At 40.8% G+C, this 21,664-nt stretch overlaps 1 protein-coding gene across 2 annotated transcripts in view; it reads left to right on the top strand.

Moving 5' to 3' along the window:
* Positions 1 to 21,664, top strand: part of MARCHF8 (membrane associated ring-CH-type finger 8) — an 88,529-nt gene that overhangs the window by 50,085 nt on the left and 16,780 nt on the right. For both annotated transcript variants that reach the window (XM_058029547.1, XM_058029546.1), the window contains exon 3: positions 13,921 to 13,971. In XM_058029547.1, coding sequence (XP_057885530.1) covers positions 13,921 to 13,971 — 51 coding nt within the window. The remainder of the gene's footprint in view (positions 1 to 13,920; positions 13,972 to 21,664) is intronic.

Below are 21,664 nucleotides of genomic sequence, written 5' to 3'. Positions count from 1 at the left end.
TAGAAAAACAAAACAAAAACAAGCAGGGGTGGAGGAGGATTATCTATTTTGGTTTTTTCTTCCTCAATTGTATTGCTGATTATATCGCTTATTATTTGCTCTGTCCTCCTTTCCCTTACTTGCTCTTCTGCTTTTTATCTAGAAGAGTTTTCACTTCTGCCATGCCATGCCATGTAGCAGCTGCTTTTGATTTGCAGAAGCACAAGTAGAAGCCTTCTCACATGTCTGACTCCAGGGAAGATGTTAACATGCTTTTCACTGAAAGGAAGACAAGAGTGAACACAGATACCTCTGAGATGAAAACAGAGCATCTGCAATAGCAAGAAGTGTGAATTTAACAAGAAGGAAACATGAGCTCCTGATCAGCAGTGGGAAGAGAATCTGCTCATTGTAATGCAAGCATTTTTGCAAGTTGTCTTCTTCTTTACCATTTTTAGATGTGAACCACTTTTACCTGTCAGTACTTTTCGGAGGTGATCTCTGACTCTGTCCCCTTATTTTCAGCTGAGCTTTGGGAAGGTTTAGTGTCCAAGGCCATGAAGGTCTGACTACAGAAAGTGCACCTCCCAGTTCCTCAGCCATTCCTCAGTGGTTAGCCCAGCTTTTCTTCTTTGCTGTTGTCTGTGGTACAAATAAAATCAATTACCTTGTCATTGAAATTGAGGTGACACTTGAAGGATTTCTCTTTTGAGAGGGTTTCTTTGTCTTAGTTTATTGTAGCCCTTGATTGGACCCTGTCAGTGCAGATGCTTTCCATTAAATGAAAACAAAATGTAGTTTGTGAGGGTTTTTTGCTGTAATATATAAGTGTATATGTCTGTGCATTTTAATGCATTTGACATAAATATGCCTCACAGTCTTTCTACTCCATTGAAACCTCCCATTTTTACACCAATATCCTTTCCTCTTAGTGCCTTTTGTTGATTGCTGCAGTTATCTTTTCTTGTGTTGGGTTATAAGATTTCTGAATCAGTTCCAGCCTTTTGCCATGTGTTGTATTGCTGAGCAGTACACAGCCCTGCTCCTGATTTTTCTTCTTTCTTGAAAGTATCAATTGAATTTGGCACAGTATTCTGATTTTTAATTACATCCAGACAGAATGTTCCAGTCATTCTAGGCCCTCCAGTATTTGTCACTCTTGTATAGTGAGATTACCTCCATATCTTTCAGGGAATAAAACCACCTATCTGTAAGTATTTGTTAGAGGGGTATGTTGAACTGGAATCCAAATCTAATGCTCCACTTCCGAGGAGTGTTAGCTGGCAGAGAAATAAAATCCTTCTGGATTTAAAAATTATTGCAATCCTATTTTCTAAAGCTTACAGGAGTTCCCCTTTGCACCCAGGATTAGATTTTATGAAGATGACTATATTTCTATCCATTCTAAATTCTTCATTTGGAAGTCCTCCTCCTTTGTATAACATCCCAAATTCTGTTTCTTGCATTGAATTAAAAAATATTTCCAAGTTATTGTAGAGGTGGGGAAAGATACAGAGAAAGACAATATAGATAGCAGCAGAAAGGAGAAAAAGGCAGGTTCATATGGGAAGAGCAGTATCTTGAGAAGAGTCAAGAGTGATAAAAGGCACAAGGAGACACAAAGTGCAGATGTGATGTGGGTTAAGATGGTGCTGGGGACAGTGGTGGTGGCTGAAGATGCACTTGATGTGGTCGCTGGCTCACTGGCTGTTCTCACTGTATCTGCTGCTGAAGGATACAAAGCAATGCTTACTTATAGGCAGTGTTTATGTGTGGGCTTTCCTGGTTTCACCCTGTCACTTTAGGAAGCAAAATGTTTTTTAATCTCCATAAGCCTCTAGTCTTGCACCAAAACATGCCCCTCCTGCAATGTAATCCTCTTACTTCAGTTACACTGCTATGCTCCAGTTATGCCCGTGTGCTTGGGAGCACAGGCAGCAGGGTTTCTGAATGTGTCAAAGGTTGGAAAAACTTAAATATCCAAGCACCTAGAGGAAGCCTAACTTTCTTGGGCAAGCTTGTAGATTTATTATGCTATGGGGCCTCACTTGCCAAAAAAAAAAAACAACAAAAAAAAAAAAAAAACAACAACAAAAAAGAGCAAACAAAACCAAAACTCCACCACAAAGCAAACAGAAAACCATAAAACAAATTAGGCATCTTTGAACATATACCAGTTTGCATCACCCTCAGTTTCCTTGCTTCCATGTGCAGGGGAATGAGGACATTGTGGAGCACCTTCTGTATGCTTGTGGACCATATGCTTAGAGAACTAAAAGTCATTATACAGCCAAGAAAGTGCAGTGACAATTTGAGATGAAATTTACAAGTGGTGGGGACAAATAAAAAAGTTTCAGCGGTGAAATGAGATTGGTGGAATGCAATGCATCACTGATTTAGAGGAAGCAGTTACTAAGAAGCATTCAGTGTTTTGCCAGGTGGTGGGCTCTGGGAGGCAGCTCCTAAAGCAGATCCTGAACTCTGAGACTCCATGTGAAAATCAATGCCCTGACAAGATCCAGCTTGGAGATTTACATTCTGCAACCAAGAAGAATGGAGGGGAGAGCTCTTGCTCGTGTTCTCCTTGCTTTGGCATGGTTTCAGTGTACATGAAACTCATCCTGGGCGAGCCACACACGCTGTTCAGCCACGTGCCTGTAACAGGACACAGCTGCTGGCTGTGACACTGAGCAATGCTGCATGCAGCAGTTGTACAAACAGGGGTGAATTTCACTCAGGGCAGCAGAACTTCCTTGTGCCTCAGGTTTCTCTTCTGCCAAGTGACTGCCACGTTTGCCTGCTTCAGGACACTGATATCAAACTCCAGGTGTGTGTTTTGAAAGAAGCTGTGAATTGCAAACGGGCCTCATCGTGTCTCTTTTACAGGTATCATCTTGTCCTGCTCTTGTCATGAGCTGCTGCCTAGTGCTGTTCAACACTGAACAACTGCAGTATTTCCTCTGGAGGGGGAATACTGTTTTGGAGGAAAGGTGATATATGAGAAATCACATGCACTGTGCACCAAAGTTTCAATCCTGTAGTACAGCTTGATTTACAGGGATAATGTGGGTGTTATCCAAATACTTCAATGTACTAAGAGAGGCTCTTCCAGTTTTATGTCCTCTTTTTTATGTCATTCGTTTTGTCATTTTGGGTACTAGCAGCAGATGGTGTTAAGGAACCTTTCAAGAAAACTATCAGCTTTTCTGAGCATCTCTGTAGAAAATTGGCCACTCATTCCTTTGAATTCTAGCTTTTATTATTTACCTCTCTGTTTTGCTACTTTGTTCTTAGCTGCAGGATAAGACTAGCTATTTCACTACTTTGAGATTCTAAAGCTTGGAGTTTTAAGTGACTGGAAGAGGTTTTCCCCAGCAACTTTTCACTGGAGATGAGATGTTTTCTTCACTTGTACACATTAAACAAGGGAAGCCTACAGGGAATATGTCCAAAGACTCACAGAATTTTTCTAGACCTGATACTTAAATACCTCTATCTCCCTGTTTGGAGGATTATTAAAACTTGAACTGTAAGGGTAATAGGAAACTGTCATAACTGCAGGGTGAACTGTTACCTTTTGATCAGTTGTAAATGCATTTTCCTTTGGGTTGATTCCCATTGTTCATGATGCTTGTTTTGTTGCAGGAATCCCTGCTCACCAGTCTCAGGTCTTGCCTGACCTAAAGAATCATTTAATCTCATCTATGAATTTCCTCCTAGATGCCTGTGAAAACAGGCATTCCTCAAAGCATAGCACATATGTGTAAGAAAAGATGAAAGGAAAACAAAGAGTTAAAATGCAAAAGATGATAAATGTATCTAACCCTTAGCTTTTCCTTGCAAATTCACATCAGTCTCACTCCTGTTTGGTAACTTTGTTTTGAAGCACAAAACCTGTGAATTTTAAATATAGCGGATTGTGAATGTGGGCTACAGTGTTCTGGTTTGAGTCCTTGTACATTTAAGTCTCTGTATTTCAGAGCCCAGTCCAGTTGTTCATGCAGGTTGCATCCTTATCCCATGGTACTGTCTGATCACTCTCACTGCCTGCACTTGCAGGATGCAGCTCAGCAGCATCTAATCCTTCCCCCTGCCTTTTCCCACAGTGCTTGTTGTGCCAAATCATCTGTTTTGTCTTTTAGAGAATGCTTTGCATATTTTTTTTCTTGCTGGCCGCCTTCTGAAGGGCCCCTTTAAAACTAAAATCTAAGAGAGATTTATGTTCCATTTTGTAATTTCCAGATAAGCAATATTGTTTGCCTGGAATTTGGCTTTTAAGAAAAATGAATTTCCGAAGCAGTTGTTACTTTTCTTCAATCTCTAGGAAGATGCTTCAGCAGTCATTTCACACTGGAAGGATGGTACTTATGTTCAGGGATGATGGGTTCTTTTTGTGTTTTTAAAACTAAGAGGAATCAGAAATAGGCTTTTTGGGGTGTGTGGACTGAGAAGTTTCAGTTCTGGATCAGAACTTTGTTTTAAAAGGATCAGTAAGCATGTGATTGGTGTGATGTTCCAGGTATAAAAGCTTGCAAACTGAGGATCCTACCCCCAAAGGGAATCTTCTCTGCTGGATTCTAGGACCAGTGGTGAAGCTCCTCTTTCATTGTTTCAGCTTTTCACTTAATTAGAGGTGTAAAGGCTAAGAGAAAACAGCCTCCCTTAAAGGTATGATTATATATGTTTGTAGCAAGTATACAAAAAGGCCTTTAATTGTTCATTGGTTCTTTGTGATGTTTGAAAAGTTAATTCAAAAAATTAAAAAATATGTGTTTTAATAATATGTATTGTTTTCTAAACCAGTTGCAGATTTCACAGATTGCTAGTGTGATTTCTGCAGATAATGAATGTGTAGAGCAGTGAGCATAGAAAAGATGGAAACTGAGGTTTTAAAATCTAGGTTTGGTGGAGGTCAATTTAAAGTCAATTTGACAAAAGTCAAATTGTATAAGTTAATACAGTTTTCCTGCTAACTTTGATGCAATTTCCTGTGACAAAAAAAGTCTTCAGTCAAAGCTTTAGATAAATAAAGAGCAGGAAATTTAATGTGAGTATGAGGCTTAGTTATAACCTTTTCCTCTTGGGAGGTAAACTTTACAAAATGCTGTGTCAGTGCAGAAATGCAGCACTGTCCCCAGTAGGTCAGCCAGCACACTCCACAGCTGCAGTTCCTTTTCTGTTTCATAGGAATAAACGAGTGAGACAGAGGAACCCAAAGAAGTGAATTGCTTAATATTGCTTGCATAATATCAGTACTTTTGAGCTGATGCATGTGTGTTTCCATAAAAAACTCCGAGACTGAGCAGGATTTCACTGGAACTGGAGCATGAGAGTTGCAGAAAGAGAATGAGTAAATGTCTTCAGTTAAGTGGAAAAGCTTCTGTTTCAATAGGCTAATGGCCCAGAGATTTTATTTTAGCAGGAAATGCAGGCGTTCCTGGGACGGTAGTGGTAAATTTAGTTCTTACGCAGCTGCTGGCATTTGGCTCATTCAGACACACAGAAGCCTCAGCCCTCCTTGTTAGACAGTGTGTGTGCCGAGTTCCCCAAATGGGTGAAGGGCAGTGCTCTCCTTCTCTTCAGCTGGTAGGTTTTGTAAGTCTCCCATCCAGTTGCCTCAGACAGTCTTCTGCTGTTCTCTAGGTTTTTAGGTTTTGAGGCTGCCCACATGGAGCATCCCCTTTCCAGCTTCAGGCACCATACTCTGTATCCACACCACCTGCCCCAGAAAAATCTTTTTTTCTTTTCTTTTTACTGTATGCTGGCCTGCAGATTGATGGTCATCCCTGTTTAATTTAGCCAACAGGGCTTCAGTGTTGCACAGTGTAAGCACTGCACAGCTGTCCCTTCCTGCACAGGGGTTCTTTAAGATGTGTTCCTGCTTCTCCCAGCTGATTGTGTAGTAAATGTAGATTTCCATGTGCAAAGGCAAACATGTTTTTCTAGCTGACTCTTAGTGCAATTTTTTTCGTCTCTGTTTCTCATGCCTTAAGGTAAATTAGTGTTTTTAAAACTACCTACTACCACTTGTAGCTATTGAAATACTTTTCTTCCAGTCAGGGTGTTGTAGTGACTCAGTCAGTCTTTGAGCCAGCAGTGCCCAGATGGCAGGAAGTACCTTTAGAGTGTGTTAAATCCTGTGTGCTTTTGCAGCCTCTAGCACTGTGCAAATCACAGGGTTTCTTGGTCAGTGAGAAATGACCATCTCAAGTCACTGTTGTTCGCACATGACTGTGAACGAGCAGAATGGCCCTGACAGACAGACGTGTAAAAGCAGGAGATATCATACCTTGGCTTCTTCAGCTCTTGAATTTCTGCAGGAAGCCCTGAATTTCACAGTTGCAGAAGTGTTCTGCTGAGCCAGGCTGTGGGAGGGTGTGGTTAACAGTTGCTTAGGAGGCTGGGGTGCAGCCAGATGTTTCAAAGCCCTGCCTTATCAGGTTCTTGCCGTGCGCTGTACTGCAGGACTGCAGCGACTTTAAATGCTCGCAGCACCAAACAGTGCAGAACACCAGTGCGTGCCCATGAATGATGCCCCAGGTAGCCCACTATGGACTCACACTAGCATCAGGAGAGGCCTTGTGTAAGAACAACTGTGCTTTCTTGACAAAATGATATAAAATGCTCTTGGGTTACTGGGTAGGGTAGCCTGCTACATCTCAAGGGGCTTTTGCCATTTGTTTCTGGTATCAGGGTGTGACTTTTGGGGAAACAGAGAAGATAGATGGCTGTATATGTGCTTTCTCTAGTTTTGTAGGGGTTTTTCTTAGAGGAGAAGGGGAGTGGAACTTTTTTAATTTAAAGAGCAGAAAAGTATGTAAATGTGGGCATTCACACATGCATGCATGTTCTTCAAATTTTTTGTGGTATATATGTTTGGAATTTACTGGATAATTAGTCAGGAACTCTGAAGAGTCATTTAATAAAAATTTTTATTAGCTCATTTATGCTTTAAAAGATTCTCATTTTGCAGTTCAAATGCTCTATCTTTTAAATAAAAAGTACATTTTCCCTTAGATGTGAATAATATTTTTTCCCAGAGCAGTGTTTTCTTTAAGGATGGCTGAATATTTTGCTTTTCTAAGACCCTATTTGTAGTGAGTTGTCTGAATTTACAAACAAATGTTGCTAGAAATATAACATGAATAAAACTCTCTAGAACATCACAATTTAGAGTCTTACAAGAATCTCAGTGTAACCAGTGCTTGGCTCAGTGAGTTTAATGGCGAATATAGGCCCTAGTTGATCATTTGCCTAAATTTTTGTGATTGTTCAATGCTAAGTTTGAAATGCTTCAGGCAGAATATTTTGCTGACTGCACTAATAAAAATGCAAAGATAAAATTTCAGGAAAAAGCAAGCTGGTCTGTACTGATTAGGTATTGCTAAATGTGTATGATGTCTACAAGTGCTCTTTCAAGAGTTCTTTTGTCATGTGCTTTCAGCCATATCACGTTAAATGGTAACAAAAATACCCTGAGCACTTTCCCAGCATCATTTGGGAAGTGATCTCTCCAATTTCTCTAGGGAACATTGTTTGCCCTTATGATCCATGCAGTCAGAAAAAGGTTAATAAGCAATCATGTTACATTAAGATGTAAAGGGAGGAAAAGAAGGTCAAATCTTTGAGCAATATAGAAACTACTTGAAGTATCAATATTTATTTGGGAAATAGACAGTTTTCTAGTGTTGTTCTGAATCTGATTTTAGATTGAGGAGGCCTTTGATAGCTTGGCTAGGAGATTATTTCGCTGTTTTAGCAGTATACTGTGGTGGTATGAGTTGAAGATAAAAGCAGCTTTGTGGACCATGTTAGATGAGCAGAGGCAGTGATGTGAGGAGCAGGTGCCAAAACATGGCCTGACACCTGCAGGGCCCTGCAGACACGGGGAGCTCAAGGCCAGCTCTTCTCACAGGCTCTCCAGGATGTAGGCTTCCTCCTGCCCGCTGGCAGCTTGAGAAATTCCAAGTTACCAGTTGCCTGGAGGTTTTTTTAATCGGTGAATGTTTAAAATAGTCAATTGATTTGGCATATTGACATGTTTAGTGTACCATGAGAATTCCAGCAGTTGCATTAAATGCAATTACTTTGTAAAAGATAGACTGTTATTCCTCTTAATGTGTTTATAATTGCAGACTTCCTCAGCGCCTGTCTCTTTCTTTCTGCTATTAAATACACAAAATTGTTTGAAATGGCATTTTCGCTGTAAGCTTAACATGTACTGCTTCCATTATCAAGAAAGGTGTGTATTTTTGGATCACGTCTTTTGTAGTTCATATAATTTGTTCCCTGAGGGAAGGATTCATTTTTTTGTGTTGCATCACATAAAGTCGTGCATCGATTTTAGGCAGGTTGTCTGGCAACAGCAGATAAGAACATCAGTAAAACATGTTGGGTGCCAAACTTTGTAGTCTACTTTCTTTAATTGAAATTGGGCCCAGGGGACATGCATGTAGAAAGTGTGCAAATTGATACATTTTTAGTGAAATGTACCAGACTGATGGTCTTGCACAGAAATAAAAATTTGTGCTTCCAGGTAAGGCAGCCTTTGGTCATCAAGAGGAAAACACTTATATCATCTTCTAGCTCAGACGGTTAAAGAAGGGAGATGGAAGTCAGGTGTCCATTTTGTACTAGCAGCTGGAGATGCAGGGTATCCATGATAGGAGGCACTTTGCAGAGTGTTTGCAAGTAAAGCAAAGCAATGCAAACCCCAGAAAAATGGTACGTTGAACAAAGCCATGGAGAAGAGGGCTTTTTGGAGAGAATGCTATTGTCACCTTATCCACCATCTGGCTGGAGGCAAGAAAGATTCCAGGCATTGTATCTCTCTCATAGTCCTAGGACCAAACTGGCAAAGCCAGGCACAGAACAGTACACAACAAGTAGCCATATCTGTTCCATGTAGGACCTGTGCCTGACGAGTCTGCACATCCATGGATGTTGTGAGAGCTGCTCCTCAGGCAGGGGGAGATGGAGTGCATGGTGCTTCTGTCCACACTAGGTGCAGACATGGGCAAGAGATTCCTGCTTAACTTCTGCACTCTGCTGTGTTTGCCTTGTTCTTTGAATTTCTTCTCAGTTCTATTTCTTGTTTGTGATCTGCTAGCCTCCTTGACCTGCCTCTCCAAACCCCCGAGGGCCATGGCCGGTTTTTGAATTCCTCAGTTCCTTGAACTTTGCCACTGAAGCCGTTTGGTCTGTTTGTTGTTTTCTGCTTTTGTTGGCCACTCTTTTCTGTTAGAGCCGTATGAGCTCATGGTTTTATTTCTGTGACTGATGATTTCAGGCACAGCTGTAAGTTCAGTGCCTGGAATAAAGCTTGTTAATTCTCCTATGTTTTACTTTCAGGCTTATCTTTTGCCTTCAGGTTGTTTTTCTGCATTTGTCTCCCACTATGTAAAGTGGCTTAATATGAATATGAATAAACAAGTTAGAGATCTCTCTGAATTATCCACAGTGAACTTGCTATAGATTTTCCCTTATGATACATCTGAAGTCTTACATTGGTTTTCTGCACTTAGCCATGGATTGCTGGTTGCTATGAATCAAGTGGGATTATCCAGTAACAGAAGATACTGGACTAGATGCAAGGGGCATGATTTGGATTCCTATCTCAATATTGATACTGTGTCTCCAGAAGCAAAAAAAAAAGGAAATAGGTGATGTGATTTCCATCACCCTTTTGCTTTCAAGTGTCAAGTAAACACTGCACAAGTATTTTAAGTTAATACTCCACAAGAGCAGAGATGCTAAGCATAGATGCCATGAATGTTTTTTGACCAGGCATTACTCTTGTATGGCATTACTCTTAATTTCATTTCTCTTCTAGCTATGTGCAAAAATCATTGATGAACCTTGATGATAGTTATTGCTCTTCCACAATGACGTGGTAACTACAAAGAAATAAAGGTCATAGTCAGATGATAAGATGCAAAGTACCATTTCTTACTTGAGTAATTATATGTCAGGTTCTGTCAGTGACAAGATGTAGTGCTGACAAAGCTTTTGTCACTTAACAATCCATTGGTTTTGACAGGTGAAGGAAATAATTGCAAACAAAAGTGTTCTCCCATTTCTTTCCTCTCATTCTATCTACTTCAGACAATTAAGTGCACTTGCCAGTATTATCAGCAGCAATTTCCTCTTCCCAGACTAAAAGCATATGCTCTTTTTAATATAAATTGTTCAGGTTGCAGAGCAAGATTTGCAGAGAAATTCTTGGAAGAAGTTGTCAGGAAATTTGACCCAGTCATGAAACCCGAAACAATACCTGGGTGTGTACAGCTGCATGTTTGTAGAACAGTGATGCATTCATGCTTTGGCTGTGGGACTCAATGGAAGAACAGAGTTTCACTTCTGCTTTGCTGCTTTGCCCTGCATGGATCAGCTACTCAGTACTTCAGCACCTCACCATTCCAAGCAGTGCCATTCTGTGTTCCATTCTGTAATTCTCATCAGATCTAAGAATGAGAATTGCTGTATGAATCAGAGCAGTTTTTACTTATTTATTTCTTCTGCAAAGTTTTTTATTAAGAAAAGCAACCATTTACCCAGAAGACTTTGTTAAAATTTACTGACATTAATTGTTGATAACAGTAAGTATTTTGCTAGATATCAATCTCATGCTTAATCTGTCATTGTAAAATGGAATTGTAATGCACAAAATAAAATTAAAATGCAGTTCAGAGTCCACATAGAAAACCACAAGTTGTCAGTGCTCTAGCCAGTCTGACCTGGTTTGGTTTTCTGTCTCTTTTGGGGTGAGACATTAGTACTTGCCTTGTAGGGGTGTCTCTCTCTGTGGCTTTGCAGTAACACAGTCCTCAAATAAATGTCTCTGCTCTTTGTTACTGGGATTTTAGATGGAGAATGCCTATCTTCAGATGAAGCTCTTAACCCATGATATTGTGTAAGATAATGTAAAACAGAACTCGTATTGCAGAATGGGGAATACGGTGCCCTAACAGGTCACTGATGTGTTAAAGAATGAAGACTTCAGGAAGCAAGGAATACCATCCTCTGGTGCCCTCTGTCCTCCTTTCCCTGATGGAAAGAGAATAAAAGTCATCTTGCTAACCCATTGGGATCTGGCATGCAGTTTCTTCTGCAGGTCTATGAGCAGAGATAAAAGATGGGTTTAGCATTAATCATAGGACTGGATTTAGGTGTGTAGTCACAGTTGTAACCAGAAGATAGTTGCACAAGCTATGAATCTTCTTCCTCTGTTGTCTTCTATTTGCCTGCCTTAAGGACTAGAAAGCAGAGTGTTGGAAATAGAAAACCGAATTATTTTAGTGATATATTGTTAACCTTTCATCTGGCCAAGATACTTAAGTTTATTTCTTTTGGGTGCCCACTTGCTGATGCTGCAGTAAGTCTGCAGCTAAGTTTGGAGAAAGGTCAGTTTGATACAGTGGTGTTCGGAGTGGACAAGAGCAGCTGTGGCTCTCATGGTAGGAACTGATGTGTTGGGGTTCACAGGAATTCTGGGCTTGGCTGTGTGAGCTATGTAGCTGTTGTGCTTAGTGGAAAATGGATACAGTAGGGTAGGGAAGCAAGGTTAAAATAACTTGAAATGCTGAATATATGAAAGACTGAGGCAAAAGAAAGGACAGAAGGGAGTTATCATCTTCTAGATATCTGAACTGAAAAGGCCTTGAGAGATGTCATGCAGCTAAGGAATGGTGGCAGAAGGGAAAGTGAGCCAGGCAAGATGGAGAAGGCAAAGTTTAGAGCCCTGAAGAAAGGCATATGTGAGCTGAAGCAGCTGGTGAAGGAAAAAGGCAGCTCTGTCACTCACAGTTGGGAGCAAATTCAAGGGGAAGGTAGAAAAAGAAAGGAAAGCTGGGAGGAGGATTCTGGCCATTGCAAGCAAGTGCATCCAGAGGACTGGGTAGCAATTTTTCTGGTTTTCAGTCATTTTTCTAGAGCCACACTAGCTGCTGGGGACCTCAGAGCAGCATCTGCTGGTGAATGGCTCAGGAGGAGTGACAAGCTTCACTTGTAATTTTTTCCTATCTGGGTGGAGTTTATTTGTTTGTTTTTTAAACACCTGCCAGGTGGTTCTAGTTGGGGAGGATGCCTTCAAAAGGCAGGATTCCCATTATTCCATACAGAAAAACTGAATTGCTAAAGGAGAGTGACACTTACTTTAACTGGTGATAATTGTAGGGTCCTTGCTTGCAGATGTTGCTTTTGTCTTGATCTTTCATTCAAGTGCAAAGCACAATGCTTTTGCATGAGGGAAGGAGAGCTTATTTGGAGCTCTGATTACCAGCCAGAATATGTCTTACTGTGCAGTGGGAACATACTAGAAATAATCTGAAGATTTTTATTTGTTGAGAGTACCATGAGAGTTTAGCCTTGCCATTCCCATGTCTGTGTTAATTTGTGCATAATTCTATAAGATCCCAGGACTGATGTAATGGTGATGGATATAGAGTGAAAAGTGAGATTTGTTTGTTTGCCTTTTAAATAGTTTTTATCTGTTTGATGTTTCTGTTCCTCATTGATTGTGCCTGCTATTAAAATCTACTATTGTGAATCTCCTGTTGATGTTATGGATGTACCTGCATTGTGTGGCTGAGAAACAGAGATGTTCAAAAGCACTTAGGTGCTTAGGAGTCCATTAGGAATGTCACAGATTCCTAAATATATGTGTGCATGCATTCTGTAGCCCTTATGGGAATACTTTTCAAGATTGTAATTTTGTTTTAAAATGGTCACTTTTTCAATAACAAAACAAATAGTTTGGAGTCATCTGCTGACTGAAACCTCTGATAGATATGTTTCCAACAGTAGGTGAATAAAGATAATATGTGCACCTGTCTCTTGGAGGCTCCTGGCATCTATCAGATAAAATCAGTTCTGGGAGCAGAGGCAGAGAGACAAGTTTGTGTGGCAGCAGCTAAAAGTCTGTTTACTCTGCATCATCTACTGTGTTGTGCAAATACAGGTCTTGTCTTCCAGCCTGTGATGCTTATTGAATTTCAGCACATCCTTTTCAGTGCAGGTGCCTGTGTAAATTCAGTCATGCTCCCTTGCAAGCATCTTCTTCAGCTAGACAGGAGTTTTGGTGGGGGGGAATTGAGTTAACATGAAGAAACCTCTGCTCTGTTTAATTTCATCCTTGTCTTTGGCACCTTGGGCTGGATTTGAGACTGTCACCTGTCTTGCTTCAGGGAGACTTCTCACCCAAGGGTTTCACTCTCTGCTGTCATTTTCTCTTGTTGCATGTAGCCTTGCTCTGTTTGCATCCCACACATCCCTAGGAGGCCAAGGACAGCCTGCTTCCCCCACACCTCACACAGGCAGTGGCAAGTCTTTGTGCTTGCCAACTGGTGTTGGTCTCTTTTCGTCATAGCTTGAGAACATGTTCCTGCCCCCTTTTTTCTTCCTCCTGTCTCCTGTAGCTTCAATGAATTTTTTTTGCCCTGTTGCTATGGTTACAGTGCTTTTGATGAAATCAGCTAGGCTGTCCCTTATGATTGGAGCCAGTTCTTACCACACAGGTTCTGGCAGTAGTCCTGTTCAACATTAGTCTTTCCATAAGTATTATGTCCATATTTTTGAAGGTCTTTGTGTGTTTGTCTGTTTTAGATGAAGCAGGTCTTCATGATATTGAGAAGTATCCTTTCTAAAATTGATGCCATCTGAGAAAAGGGCTTTACAGTACCCTCAGAAAAAAGAAATAACTGTTTTAGTATTTGTCAGTTTGTACATGTGTTGCCTATGTGATATTCTGCAAGGTAATATCTTGTTAAACAGACAAAGCAATTCAGTGATTATTGTAAATCAGGCTGATGTCAATAGAAGCAATGTCCTCAAAAGCCACCATCTGTAAGACTGTCTCCATGGAATTTGATTTCTAATGCCAACTTTTAAGTATTCTCATAGCTGTGACTTGTTGCTGCAGTGATCCTGTTCTTGCTCTTTCAGAACGAGAAGGCTTTGGGGCATTCCGTGAGCCGCTCCAGTAACATCTCAAAGGTATGTTGCTCCATGTAACTCCGTTTTGATAAACTTGGGGATACTGGGAATTCTTTCATTTCAAAATTGGGTGATACATTTGATGATGTGACCAGTAGAAAATGTTTTTTATGCCTGTCATTGATAGTCACTCCTGAAACATTAGAACTCTGGTGTTTTGCAGACTCTCTTTACAGGTCAAACGAAATGGAAGCTACAGTCGGTTTTCTCTTTCACGCTGTCAGCCTCCTTAGCTTGATAGGAGCAAGATAGATGACAGATGCCTGAGATCTTATCTTGGAGGGGAAAGTGGCTCCAAAAACATCACTCCAGTGTGTTGTTTTGTAAGATAAAGCTGTGTAAGATATGTATTGATGTGCATCCCCTGATATGTGTAGGATATGTGGTTAAATGTTATTCTGTTGTTACTTCAAGACCAAATTATTTTTAAGTGCCACGAGCTTATTATCAGGACATGACTATGTAAGTATTTTTAAATGTTTGATTTTACTGAGCCTGGTCATGTAAGGCAAGCAGGATGCTCCACCCCTTCTAGCCACTCTTCAGCATAGCCAGTGGGCACATCCAAAGCATAATTGCTTTGTTGTGCCTTTAGGAAAAAGGTATCTTCTGTCCAAGATAATTATTGCAATGCTTACCGTTCTTTCTGCATTGCACATAAGATTTTCTATTGGCTGTGTTGATTGAACAGTACTTTTTATGGGGTGTATAAGCTTCAACTCTTTGTTGCCACAGTTTTAAGTGGCTGCTTTTAGTTACTTTTAATGAAAGACTGAGTCATTATGGCTGCAACATAACATGTATTGTGAGTACTTCTGGATCTAGGGAACTGCTCATGACTGTCTGCAGCAGAGGAGACAGTGTCTGCATATAATATTTGGTTTGTATGGGCAGAGACAACTTTCACTTTGGAGCCAAAAGGGAGGATTACTGGGTGTCCTAAACAGTGAGCAGGGCAACTTCCTGGTGCACAAGGTGTTGACCAAACTGTAGGTGTTGTTATCATGGATTGATAAGAGATAATTTTGCATTTGGCATCAGAAAATGTGCATTCATATAAGGGGTTTTGAAATAAAAACTGTGTGAGTATAATAGTCATGTAGATTTTTCTAAAATGGGACTATGCTTATGCCTTTTTACCCTGGTTCTTGTCTTCTTAGGGATCTTTAATTGGATTTTCAGGTTTTGTTCAGCAGAGATAGTAGTTTTGCCATTAAGTATCATTGTACTTTTCCCAGAATGTCTCAAATCAGCTCAAACCTTTTGGCAGCAGCACTTTGGTACTCAAATGAATCTGCACAGTTCATTCTTAATTCATCAAGAACTGGTGGTGTGGCAGTGCAGTGGGAAGGACCTTGCACTCTGGCAAAGCTCTCCCTGGCAGTGCTGGCAAGTGAGACATCAATATTTACATTCATCTTGCAGTGCTGAAACGTTCAACATGACTGCTATCTATTGCAAAAGCTAAAGTTCTCAAGGGGATCAAAAGTCAGTCTTGCCAGTTTAATGGAGGAGACTTTTTGATTGCAAAATGAGCTTCCCAGAGGTGTTGATGTTCTTGCCGCTCTTGTGTCACCTGTGCCTGATCCATTCTGTGCACCTCTGGAGATAAGTTCAGGCACGTGCAGAGGGTGAAAGCCCCATCAGTGAAGTCAGCCCCTGATTTGCCTGCCTGTCTGAATGCTGCCTTGTGCATCCAGGCAGTTCAGTGCTAAACTGCAGCAATTATTTTGTAGTTGACAGGTGTTTTGGCTGTTGCATGTAATTTCAAATGACAAATCATGAAACGTTGCAGTAGTGGAATGCTGCATGAAAGCTTAGGTACATGAAAATTTTTTCTTTAATTGTGAGTTTGAATAGGAAAGGGCCCATTTTTTTAAATTCAGAATACCATAGCAACTTGGCCAATAAGGCAGATTGGGTACACATTTTGAGTATGGAAATGCTTGGCTGCCTGTATAGCCCTTTCTGAAATCCACAGGACTTGTTGATCCGACACCATTTGAAGAGGAGCTTTTTAACCAAAATTGGATTAAATCAATTACATGCTGCATTTCCAGATGTGTTGAAGTGTGTGTGAGTGTGTACAGAAATAATGGTCATGCTTTCTGCATGACTGTTTCAGCCATTGTTTTTCCACCCAAATCTAGCTTACAGAACAGGAACATAGCAAATCTGCCACAGATTCTTGGCACTGACACTTGAATCAAAACCTTACTGGTGCTGATATGTCATTATGAACCCGCTGTGATTATTACTGTGTATCTTTCCACTGCTCTCAGTTGCACAGTGCAATTTGAGTGGAAAGGATTGAGTCAGAACTCAGCCTTCAGCCAAGAGAGGATGCTGTGTTACTTATTGTGACCAAGGAAAGCAATGCCCATGGGCTTAAAGTGATCAGGGAGGGAGGCCGACAGATGGTGCTACTGCAAATGTAATCAGCTGGTAGAGGTAGCAGGACCTCTCTGAATGTAGACCCCCAGTGTCAGGGCCAGGTGGAGCTGTCCCCTGGGAGAAAGGGGCAAAAAGGGCACTTCTCCAAGAGGCAGATGCTGAGAGAGGCAGAGGAGATGCTAGTACATGTGGCCAAGCCAAGAAAAAGCAATCACCTGAATACTTGGCTGGGGATGGAGGCCAGAAAGAGCAGAAAAAGGAGCAGGGAATAAGATGTAGGAGGATCTTCATATGGTGTCATTAGGCCATATGCAGTATGTTGCACACTGGGGGATGTGGCATTCCTCCAGGCCCTTCTTTGCTTTTTTGGTATATATAGTTCAAACACTCCTTTTAAGTCTGCTACACATGAAACATTTAATTTTTTGAAATCTTTTATATTTGTTTTTAAAATTAAAAAAAAAAAAAAACATTGAAGGCAGATTTAATTTATTTAGTCATGACACTTGAACACAGCCCATTTTCCCCAACTTGCCCTGTTCAGACACATAAACAGCACTGATGCTGATTGAAACAACCCCAGTTGGCACAAGGGAATACAGCTCAGATCCACATCTCAGCTGTTTACCCTATGCCAGCATTTTTTCCAAGCAGCCACTGATTGCTGCAAAGTGCCTTCATCATTCAAGCCCCACAGAGAAATAATTAAGCTTTATAGAAGTTTTGTCCTCTAAATATAAAAGAAATTGACCCTAACACACAGCTAGTCACTGGGAGCAGCTAAAAGTGGGATTTTCACAGTAATGGTAATTCATGTCCTCAGTTCATAGATAAAGGAATTGTGCTTACAAGCAAATGAAATGAGGTCACTTACAAAGCTGGTCTCTAAATAGTTATTCTCAAATTAGTGCTATTGTTTATCTTTAAAGTATCTGATAAATCCTGAAACTGATGATGTGATGTCTGGAAATACCTTCAGGTCATCTGTGTGCTGTTCTTGTCATCTGATTGCTTTGGAAGGTTGATTCTAATGTAAAGGGGAAGCATTTTGTGGTCTTATTTTCACAGCCCTCCAAGGGACTATGAAACTTCCAAACTTTGAAAATGCTAATACTGGGATCACAGCAAAGGAATCAAAAGTGAACTCCTTAAAAAATGTAAATGCTTTGTCTTTTCTGAAGGCCTGTGTAGTTTTATCTTTTGAACAGAAGCATGCTGTAGAGTATTAGATTATTCTTAGGCTGAATAGCAGCCAGTGCAGACACAAAGTGGTAGCCTAAGCTTGCTATGAAATTTAAAATCCATTTAGGCTGTTCATCAGCTTGGAACAGATTGAGGAAAGCATATGAATACACACGTCCACTGTTGCCTGAAGCTTTAATGCATTCAGTGAGCATTTGTCTGTAGAAAGTAGTCCAGGTTTTTCAGTTGCAAAACTTAACTATCCTGCAGTCTGTCAGATGACCAAGGCTTACTGAAAAAACTGTTCCTCAGAGGTGTTCTGTTCGGGTACGTGAGCCTGGGGGTAGGGAAATACAAGTTGCCTAAAAAAACTCTTCTACTGAGTTACTGGGGAAGGAAAAGACATGAAAAAATCTATAGCATGAAGATTAAAGTATACTTTTTCCCCAGGTACAAGAGTAAGTAATCTCATGCTGGAGCACAGTGCAGTCATGTTTGTAAGGAATGTGAGAGTCTTCTGTGCTGTGATAAATTCCCTCTCCTGGGGCTGGATTCTTACATATAGGTATGAGGGCACCCCATTCAGGAGGAACCTGCAGGGGTTTCCTTTCTTTTTTTTGTTCTCTCAGTCCAATCAAGGTATTTTGAAGAAGATTTTTAAAGACAAAAAGCCATAAGTAATTTTTTCTTCTCCCTGCAGAACCTGTGTAGTTGTTACTGGGTTTAGTCAACATTAATCCTGTGGTATAGGCAGGTTGTATAATTCTTGGGGAGATTTTGAAGGGAGAGATAGCCTCCTTTCTCTAGTATCTTTAGCTCTGGAATCTCTAGAGAAAAGGTCCTGACACAAACCTCCTTTAGATTTCTTTGGAAATAATAAGGGGAAGCTGACTTTAGCTTTGCTTCTCGTTGCTAGACATAGTTTTAATTATAGTCATATCCATTATATAAAGTATGGAAGAAAGTTCTTCCAGCAGCTGACTGCTGGTTCCTATCAAATTGTTGCCAAAATTGTGTGGTGGAGTTGATCATCCTGAAATTTTCAGATGCCTCTTTCCCATATCTCCTCTGCAGTTTTTTAACCACTCTCCATTTTAATAATTTATCTTAACCCTCTCTAAAGACGCTTGATTTTAATATGCACTGGAAGTCAATATGGTGTGAATCTGGTAGGGAGAACTTACTGGAGAAGATCAGAAGTTGCTGATGGTTGATCCTGCCATATTGGTATAAAAGCTTTCAAAACCAGCCTGTGTCAGTAGGGCTGTCTGCCCAGTCTGTCCATGGTCGCCTGTTCTGCCTATGTCAGGTGTCAGGTTTGTCCACTTTGGTCTCCTTGCACTGCTGGAGGCCTCCTTTGGCATCTGCTCCACAGATGAGCTTCAGAGACTGTGGACCTGCTGTGCACTCTAGCAAGAGCCACACATGGAACACAGGACTTGCTGAAAGCACTCGAGAGCACATAAAATAAAGGCCAGCCCATAATCAAAATTCCAGTTGTGGAGTGTTTCGCTCCTTGCTCTATTGCTAAATTTGTATTTGCCTGAAGCTCCTTGTTCAGAAGTTCCTCCCAATAAAAGACTTAAAATTGAGCTTCTTTTCACTCTTTGTCTGCACAAAAGAGAGTTGTGTTCTGTTATTAAATGTGCATAGTTCTTTGTATATTAGTTCTAGATCCTTAGCTGAAACCTCTAGTTGTTTTTGTAGCATGAGTAGTAGGGTCACAGTATTATTCCTAATCCTGTGGCACCTACAAAAGACAAAGTTTGTATGTGTGGGGGAAAGCCTTTGTTTGCTTGCTTTAGACTTCCAATCAGTTGAAAAATTCTACAGGAGTTGTTTCTAATTTTTTACTTTCAATGAATAATTGAATAACGTTTTTAGGATGTGACAGGCCCTGTTCTTTAAAATGAGATTTAATTGCTGTTACTGAAGTGCAGCCTAGAGTGGAACAACAGCAGCTATACCCAGAAGTGTCATCTCAGATAAGCAGGTTATCTTGAAATATACCCGAGCCATCGGCATGTTCACTATGGCTCACTTCAAAGATGCCTTTATTTTCTTAGGCAGGAAGGGGTTTTTTGGGTTTTGGTGTGCAGCATGTAATCAAAGGTATGTAATAAGAAAAGGCTGAGTTCTCTTACCAATAGATAACACTGTTCATGTGGAGGCAGAATGAGAACATCTATGTGTATATATGCATGGACACCTGCATATAAGCATATTAAAACATGTATGTGCTCCTGAAAGCAACCCTTCAGAGAACGGTAGGAATCCCAGGAACTGTTACCTTCAAAATTGCTGTGAGTGTTGGAGTGCCAGTGCAGAAGGCTGTGCTGTGACCTCGGTGAATTGCATTAGATAGGAATGTCAATATACACAATTAACTAGCTATTGACCTTTAGTACTGAGCTATTTTAAGCAACCAGTCAGGCTGTACAGAGTAACTCACAAGCACATGGCTCCAAGGCTTGTCACTGGAGGTGGTGTTCCTCCATGCGAAGGGCATGACAGTCCACAGAGTTTCAGCAAGTGATTATGGGGTTAGAAGGGTCAAATTCAGGCTGTCAAGGCGTAGGCTACATGTCACATATCAACATGGCATAAACCTTCTGTGAGAAGGAGTGCTCTAAAACCAACTGCTGCTATTGCCATTATAAATATCCAGTTTGGCCAAAGGTGCTGCTACCTGGGAGGCTGCAGCTGGGGCAGTAAGAGTGATGTGTACCAGAAGCTACAGAGTGGAGAAGGCTTTGACTGGTTATTTTCCCAGCCCCTTCAGAGCTGAGCTGTGTGTGGGAGCAGCATCAGAGCTCCAAGATAGCTGGACCTGCCTGTTTCATTCACCCATCACTGCCTCTTCTTCGCTGGGTTCTGTCGCAAGGCTGCCTGTGTTTCTTCTTTTCTGTGGCACCTCTGCTGAAAGCTGCTGTGTCTGAGTCAGTAGAGCCAGGTGAGCTGAGAGGACTGGCCAGCAGCAGTGATGTGTAACCCTGCTTCTAGATGCAGCAGAACTTGGTACTTGGGCAGCAGCTTGCATTTTGCTGTGCTCTTGTCAGAGAGTTGTGCTTCCCTGTCAGAGACTCAGTCCTGTCACTGACTGGCATTCCTAGGGAAGTGACTGGCATTAAAGCAGTGGTTTGTTTTACCTCACCTCACTATCCTACTCTGAGTTGCAGTGCAGCTCTGTAAAGTTTCATCAGCAAAAAGCATGGGATGAAAGAAGGACAGACTGGGTGACTGGAGGCTCATTGAACCATGGCTTTTGGTGGTAGCCACTGCTCGTTTGAACCAAGGGTAGGGCATAACTTCCTACAGTGATTTGTTGTTCCTTTTTGTGGTGCCTATCCAAGTGTGTTAACTTCTGTTCATAGATTGATTGCACTTTCATTATGTATGAAAATAGAGAAAAGTATCTTTTGTTCTGAAGCAGAAAAATGGGGGGAAAGGAAATGTGCCTCAGATACTGAGTTTCTGTAAGCCACTCTGAGCAGTACTGGCATCTAGAAACAGAATACTAAGCTTGAAATGCAAATGAAATTTCATAATTTCTTTTTTGTCCCAGCCTTTTGATTTCCCAACTGGCAAGACTTTTAACACTCTTGGAACCAGACAATTGGATCAAGAAACCAGTAACATGGTTTTGGAAGGGAAATTTTGGATCATTGATTCTATTCATCTTCTATTAGACTGTCACATCATACATTCTGCTATCCTATTTTAGAAAAGTTCATTGCTAAACTGAAGCAGCTGAGAGATTGGATTCATTCTTCGCAGGTTACCTTCTGTGATTTGCTCCTAACATAAAACCTGAGACAGATTTATTAATTGATCCATGACTTCACTTCCAACAATATATAGCTGTGTCTCCAGGACAGAATGCAACGTGCTGTTTTACTGGTTTAATATTTTGTTTTTAGAAGATTGCTCAATACGTCTTTTAAACTATTTCATTTTTTTAGTTTTAATTTTTTGCAGAGTGAAACACTTTATCAGTAAATTAGTGTCAAATCTTTCATTAAATTGTCAGACTTCGAGTTAAAAAAAGTTACTGCACAAGCCCTACAAGATAGAATAGGAAGTCAGGTGTACCTGCTTTTAGGAGAGGTTAATCATC

This window comes from Melospiza georgiana, chromosome 8 (genome assembly GCF_028018845.1).
Source record: "Melospiza georgiana isolate bMelGeo1 chromosome 8, bMelGeo1.pri, whole genome shotgun sequence".
NCBI classification, from domain to species: domain Eukaryota; kingdom Metazoa; phylum Chordata; class Aves; order Passeriformes; family Passerellidae; genus Melospiza; species Melospiza georgiana.
This window is presented reverse-complemented; position numbering and strand designations above follow the sequence as displayed.